The 7,983-nt window shown below is 42.0% G+C and overlaps 1 protein-coding gene across 1 annotated transcript in view; it reads left to right on the forward strand.

The window, feature by feature from the left end:
- neo (ZP and PAN domain-containing protein neyo) overlaps nt 1-7,983 on the forward strand; it is a 105,375-nt gene that overhangs the window by 83,806 nt on the left and 13,586 nt on the right. Inside the window, 2 exon segments of the mRNA XM_011499610.1 lie at nt 7,790-7,980; nt 7,983. The exon segment at nt 7,983 is cut by the window's right edge and continues 136 nt beyond it. Coding sequence (XP_011497912.1) covers nt 7,790-7,980; nt 7,983 — 192 coding nt within the window.

The following is a 7,983-nucleotide window of genomic DNA, read 5'->3' on the forward strand; positions in this document are numbered from 1 at the left end:
TTAGAGAGAGAGAGAGAAGATAGAGCGAGAGAGTGAGAGAGAGAGAGAGAGAGAGAGAGAGAGAGAGAGAGGGAGGGGAAGGGAGAGAGTTGGTGTGGCGGGGGATGTATGGGGGCTGGGGTTGAAGGGTCGAAGAGACAAAAGCCCATACCGAGCTTATTCCCTGGACAGATACGATTCATTAGCGTTCTTTGATACTTATTAATTAGCGCCTGCCGCCGCGTATGGAACGCCACAGCTTCCCACAAGGCGGCGCCATGTATCTTCGAGTCTCAGCAGTGGTCAGGGCTCCCCCGATTAAGATTCCGGGAATCGTGATGTACGATTATTCGTTAATTTATTGATGTAGTCACTATTTTCGCATTGCCGGGATTCGGGGGTCGGGACCGTATTATTTTGGTCCGAGAGTACGCACGAATGCTAATGATTATCGACCACCCCATTAAAACACGAACGGCCAATGACGTAATTAATTTATATGATTATCGCCTCCCTATGCTCCCCCCCCTACCCCCTACCCCCTACCCCCCATACCCCCGCCTTCCACCCCCATCATCCCTTTCACTTTCTAATTCGCTATTTACCCTTTCTACAATTTTTCTTTATCCTCTAATGTATGGACCGTATTAATATTAAAGCGAGTCGAATGTGCCATTTATTACCGAGCGTTCCCTTGGTGAAAGCTCATCCTGTGTAGTCGCGGCACGGTTAAACGATGAAGCGGATTTTTGTTCCCCTACGGTGCGCCAAAAAGTATTTTCCGCTATGAAGCACAAAGGATCGCCGCGTGAATAAATTTCTAATTAGCGTCGAATCCCCTGCGGGAGTGGTGATGTTCTCGTAGTACCGACGTACAGCGAACATAGGAGCACCTGTTACACACTCTTAGTCTTCATCTCGCCTCTCCCTCCCAAGTGGCGCTGAACCAGCCAAGGCATCCGGACTACCCTTACATTAACGTTATCGTAATTACATCGCACGTCCTATAAATGTACCGGCGAATGGAGTATCTCGCAGGCGCGTGCGCGCAGCTCTCGCTCTTTCGTGCCTCGTGTCTATTACCTTGGGGAGCGAGGGTAATGCCAGTGCGAATTTCCAAGGCTCTCGGATTGTCGACTGGCTCGTCGAGCTTTTCCAGAATGCGATTTTCCCGAGTAATGAAGAAACACATTGCGGACATTTAAATTTGCCGGCTCCGCGATATATGCCCACTCGATATTAATAATGCCCTTTATACATTAAGCCTTAATATAATTAACGTTGGATCGATAATTCAGATATTGCCCGAGAATGCAATTTTGGGGGAGGAAAAAATTTCGAACTCTGATTACAAACAATCTAATTGCGTGCGTATTTCGCGCGCAATAGAAAAAGCGTGCATCGTCGTGTGCGTTGTTGTACTCGTTTGTAAACTCGAGGCAGTAATTTTTGTCGTTATGTCAAGCGCATGGAAATAAGTAGAGAGATCACGGTAGCAAACACGGTGCACTAATCCAATGAAATGCATGAAGTGCGTCCCGAAAGACTTCAAAATGTAACTAAAATCGAATTTGCCAATGGTATATCTCATTGTAAAATAATAACACCCGAGGGTCTAATTGGCGAATGCAAATACGTTAAGAAGACCATACCTTTTATTTCTTTTTATTACGCTGTAATTACTTTTCCCTCTTTCCGCGTACACTTTTTCATTTCACGTCCCAGTCATTTCGCATTTTTCTTTCCTCAACTCGCTATTATTTCGATGCTTGTCTTTTTTGTTTAGTAACGAACGTTGCTCCGCAGCAGATTAAAATTACTGTCGACGAATATTGCTTGATATTTTGCCAGAGGTAAAAAAAAGGAAAGGCTCGGGATAACAGTGAAAGCAACTAAAAGTTTGTCTACGCTCGAGTAGAGTCAATTTAGGACGTCCAAGGGGCAGGGAGAGGGTGCGCCGAACACACAGTGAGAGAAAGAGAGACAGAGACAGAGACAGAGAGGGGGGGGGGAGAATTGATTCGCAAAATAGGATGGGGTGTGATTGTGTGTGTGGGTGCGCGTGGGCGCGCGTGTCAAACGGTACCTGCTTTGTCTGTGTATTAGCACATATACGTAATTGCGGACATTTGTCGTTTGCTCCGTAAGTGTGGACTATGCTGAGAGGCGAGGATGGGAAAGTAATGGGTAGAGGGATGATGACGGTGTGGGGTAGGGGTTTTGGAAGGGATGGAGGTAGGATGAGGAGGAGGAGGAGGAGGAGGAGGAAATAGGTACGCGAGAATCTCGCAGATAAAAGGGGCGTATCGGCCCGCAGTCGCGGCTTAACGCGCAATACATCATGGGATTGCGTACGTAGAGGTACATCTCGCGAGTAATAGCACACGAGTGCCGCGAGCAACCGGCGAGAATAGAGAGGGTATAGGCGATGCCGAGGTCTGCGGACCATTGGGGTGAAAAAATGGAGAGAATGAGAATGATCGGAATAGGAAGTCAGAATAAAATGATGCGAATGCGAATTGAGTGAGAGGGGCGCAGAAATGCTCGCACGCGCACGCATCACGAGAGAAAATAGCGAATGACGGGATTGAGGTTGAGCGGAGGAGAGGAGAGAGTGGCCGAGCGAGTGAGACGACAGCGGGGATGTACTCGATGAGGGTTAGCGTGTGTGAGTCGGTGTACGGGTGCTGGTGAATGGCGGGCGGGGGGGGGGGGGGGTGATTATGTACTACCAAAACAGCATTCAATAGGTGAAGCTTCTTTTAGGGAGCAGGAAATGTAGGTTGATATGCGCGCGAAACCAGTGTCAGTGATTAATGAAGAGGCAGTCTGAGTGGTTGGCCATGTAATAGAGTTCAGAGGCCTTTCTCCGAATATATATATATATATATTCACTACAATGTTTTTTGTTATTTAGATTATGGATTATCGAGTCGATCCATTAGTATGGGCGTTACGCATTAATCAAAGAACTTTGCAGCATTATGTGCATTGATAATGTGCTTATTCTTTCATTAAGCTTTTCTCTCCACAAATATTGTGCAGTGTTTTTAACTTTGCTATTATTATCATTACTAGAATAACAACAATAGAGGAAAACAATTATTATTATTAATACTATTGTTTTTATTGTTAGTATTACTAGTATTATTATTATTTCGTTTTAATAAGTTTAAGAGCATCGATACCGACAGCAGCAACGCCAACAGCAATAATAATAATAATAATAATAATAATAATAATAATAATAATAATAATAATAATAATAATAATAATAATGATCATGATGATCATAATAGCAATAGTTGTATTATTCTTTTTAAATGCGATTTGATTAACGAAATAATAATTTTATTCGAGGAATCCAATTGTCCTGAAGATTTAAAAAGCATTTCGTTAATAATTGAGTCAGCTGAATAAAATGGAAAAAAATTAAAATTTTATTTGACAAATGATTACGTGGTACTTTTAGTAGAAAAAAAGGAGTAAGTCGTTTCGCGGATCTAAAGAATAATTTAAGATTCATCAAGAAGCACTAGAACGAGTCACTTGTAATTCCTTTCTAGCCTCCGCAGTTCAACTTTCTTTTCTTCTTTCTTCTTTAGTTTCGCGGCATCATTTTGTCTTTCCATTTACTTGAAGTAACTAACGATGAAATAAAAAAGAAAAAAGAATATCAGGTATTTCGCCACGAAAATTAGCTCAATATTTAATGTCTGATTGAAAGATTAAAATCTTTTACGAGGTTTACTCTTACTTAGATTGGAGAATCTTTTGTACGAAGATACGATGAAAGAATCAGATAATTTTACTTTTGCAAGGTCGGTCTTTTAGCCTCCTTTCTATCCCAACAAAAACTCTATACTAGCACATTCTTATCAATATTCTTCAATTTCTTCAATATATTGATGATTCATAATATATATATATATATATATGTATGTGCGTGCGTGCGTGCGTGCCTAGGTGTAAGCAACCACAGACATTTTTTTTTATTCATAGATTGAATCTCATGAGCTGCTATGTTAGTACTAATGAAACGAGGTACTAGTGAACATTTCCATTACACTTTCGTGGTTTATCAAGTCGTAGAAAATACAAATATATTTAATTCTACGTAGGAAATTACTTGGACACTATTTCAACCCCTACCTTCTTCATTATTAATAATTTTATCAACATTTTTATCAAACATTTTTTAATAATGTACAAGTAAAATAAACGAAAGTCAAAAAGGAAAAAAAAAAGAAAGTGACTGAACTAACATATAATAAAAATCTCGATACGAAAACTATCGACTGCTACTTTTTCACCTCGAATATACACACTCAGGAATAAATTGTTAACCTCCTACTTGTAATGCGAATGCTTTATGCGGTTAATCGAAATCTTTATCGCGATGTCAAAGAAAACGATAAAAAAAACTATGTTGAATTTATAGATGAAAAATAAGAGGGTTAATAGGAGTGGCATATAAGTGGCATTTTCAGAATCGGGGAAACGGGGAAGGGGATGAGAGAAGGTCGAGGAGCCGTGGGCGGGAAGCTCGGGCGAGGCATTCGATTATAGGCAATCCAGTTTATCGCGGGATCGCATAAAACTCCGGGACGGTGATTTTTCGACTGCGCCTGTGCAGCCGCAGTATGACGCGAGAAGGAGAATATTGAAATCATAACGGGGGCCGCTCATGAATATTATTCAGGTCTTAAGGCAATATGATCCCGAATCGATGGAGCGACGCGGAATAAATTTGTGCTCCTTTCGCGCCCTTTCTTCCCTCTTTTCCGCTTCATCTCGCTGAAATGGATTCGAGCTTACGACGATAAGATAGGGTGCTGCACACCTGAGCGTCTCGATCGTTTGACAGCTAAACCGGCGAGAATGCTGCTGCCGCTGCCACCGCCGCCGCCGCCGCCACCGACGCCACCGAGTAAAACGGCGTCACGACGAGTCGAGCCGTAAAATATTTTAAAAATCAACCAATTGTTTTATCCCAGCTATTTACCACCTGTCTGCTCATAAATTTCGCTCCTCTCTTTACAATAATAACAACAATAACAATAACAATAACAATAACAATAACAATAATAATAATAATAATAATAATAACAATAATAATATATTATTTATTATTTACCTATTTTTTTCAATTACGCCTAAGACTAAGCCTAATTGCTTTGAAGCACAGGCCGATTGCGCTTCGGGATATTAGCAATTTTGTGCTCTCGTTATAAAATTATTTTGAATACATCAATAAGGAACTATTAGTGCATTATTAATGTAGATTTTGATACGCTCTTAAACTACGGCCGAGCACTACTACTAAAATTCAGTTAATTAATTATGTGCGCGTTTAAACACTCGTATAACGACGGTTTTAATTTAGCGATAAAAATTTAGAGCTGACGATAACCGCTTCTTTTCTTGTTTCAATTTACACTCGAACCTTGGTATTGGATAGGCCAGCTGTAAAAATCGAAAACACGCTAGTATAATTTATGTGTAAGCTTTTTGTGTAAAATATCCTAACATGCATTTGCATAATCTATGATACATTATTTATATTTTGCGTGCTTAGAGGGTAAAATCATCGCGTGAATTCATTGACGGGTAACGAAATATAAACCACCTCGCGTGCTGTAGTTATGCTTAACTATCGTGCTCCAGCAAACCGCTTGATCTTTCCATTAGCGCAAACTGTAATAACACATCTCACGAGTTACGTTTACCAATTAGCATTTCGATTGTTGTTTTTTTGTTTTTGTTTTTGTTTTTGTTTTTGTTTTGTTTTGTTTCTACCCCCCCCCCTTTCCAAGCCACCGGCCCCCACCTATCGCCTATTAATTTCACGCTCGGCAATGCCGAGATAGTGAAATAATAATAACGTCTCGGATGCTAAGCACCGCAGGCATTTCCACAACAGATGTATTATAATTTTATAATTAAATGTTATTCGCTGCGAGACTTTTATTTATCGCGCTTTTCATGAAAACAGTCATAGGCGGTGGGATTTCGGTTTGACCGCTTAGAGCCAGGCATTAGATTCGTGCGGAATTAATTTATTATTTGAAAGAAGTCTCACATGTTCAGAGATCGTGCGAGGCGATTATCTTGGCTACGTAGTAGAATCGGTGCATAAAAATTCCCCAACTAGCGAGAGGATGCGGATATTACGCTGCCATTAATAACAGCCGTAAAAGGTTGGCATACAACTGTCACTGGCAACGCTCACCACTTTCCTGCTTCAACTTATTTTATAGCTACACGCAGTAGCTGGACAAAGTATTTGCGGCCAATCGCAAAATAAAAGTAGCTCCTACAAGCGGCAATTTCACATAAGCAAACAAAAGCAAACGAAAGCAGACAAACAAAAACAAAAACAAAAACGAACAAACAAACGAACGAACGAACGAACGAACGAACGAGCATGGACTCGCGTGGCGCGTACGAGTAGGCGGAAGCTCGTGATGAGCAGATGATTGAAAGATAGCTTAACTAAGTCTGCCGCGATGAAATCAAGATGCTAGAGAGTAGAGCCTTTGGTGGAGGAATCGCTCGAGCTTCCAACCGATGCTCGACTACATCGATACTGCTACACCTACCAAGCAACACTATCGACCTGAGATTGCCAAGATCAATTTTCCACTCGAACCATCTTGCATATTCTTGCTCAATATAACAATAAAAAATAACAATAACAATGTTTATGATGATTATGATGATGGTAATTGATAATATAAATATTAATAATAATCGATCGTATTATCATTTCGGGATTGAATTCTTTCGAGGCTATTAAAGTAAGCAGCGGGGCCAATCACAGGCCATTATCTCCGCGTCAAAAGAATAATTTAAGTCGTTGCACGAGCTAAGGAGATTGGGCGTAGACATTGAAAAAATAAACGTTCGCCACGACATAATGGGCCGAGGAGAAATATTAAGGCATCGGCATAAGGAGCGGCAAGAGCAACAGCATCAGCAACAGCAGCAGCAACAGCAGCAACAGCAGCAACGACAAAGACAATCGAATTATCAGCTCGTGCCATTATTAATAGTCGGATTAAAGATGGCGCGCGATGCTCTCCCGGAAGCTCACTGAGTGGCTTCGTTTAAAAAGTGCGATCGAACGTCGATAAGCGCATTGATTTTTCATCTCGTCCCGGCAGTTAACGCACGCGAGGCCGAGTGGAAGACCAGTGGCTCGACTGCACGCGAGACCCGCCGTATGTGTTCTCGTTGTCTTTGCACGTGCGAGGAGCATTTGCATAGCTGGAATGAGAGAGGTGGGAAAGATAGTGCCGATAGGTTACGTCGAGTGCATGACTACGGCCTGAGCGATTCTCAAATTAGATTATGCAAGAATGTCTATTGACGGGTTCTGAACCTCCGCGGGTCTCCATTGTGCCAATGCAATGACTGTCCAGATAGTGACATTAGCCCCTTTAATCCATAAAAAGTCTTACAGTGTACTTTGAACAGCGGTTGGTCGTGCGAATGGTCGGGCCATTCATAATGAAACCAGTACTCATTGCCCCGTCGGCGAATAAAAAGATGAAAAAGCGTGGATGAAAAATTGAGCATTAAAATTACGCGCAAGACAATTGCGCCACTCCGGGTTAATAAAAGTCCTCGAGCTTTTAGCGTTGCCGAGTGTTGAGTCTCTCTCACGCTTTCGCTTTTAAGCTTCGCTCCAAGCAATAGTACAGTGGATAGACTCGAAGCGCCGCCGACTATTTGATGCTAGAGATTAACCGAAATTGTGTGAAGTTGTAAAATTTAATCGGGCGCTCTTCCATCCTCTTTGTTGCAGATCTGCTAACTACGTTAACACCACAAAGGCATGCGAGCTATCGGACATGGACAGATTGACCGTGGCCGGGGCCGGCGCCTTAGAGGCGGCGAAGGGCGTCGACTATCTCGAAAATCACTGTGTTGATGAGCCGGTGAAGCTCTGCGAGTTCAAGAAAATTACCGGCCGCATCCTCAAGACGGTCGACTCCGTTT

This window comes from Ceratosolen solmsi, unplaced genomic scaffold, assembly GCF_000503995.2.
Source record: "Ceratosolen solmsi marchali unplaced genomic scaffold, CerSol_1.0 scaffold35, whole genome shotgun sequence".
Taxonomy (NCBI): domain Eukaryota; kingdom Metazoa; phylum Arthropoda; class Insecta; order Hymenoptera; family Agaonidae; genus Ceratosolen; species Ceratosolen solmsi.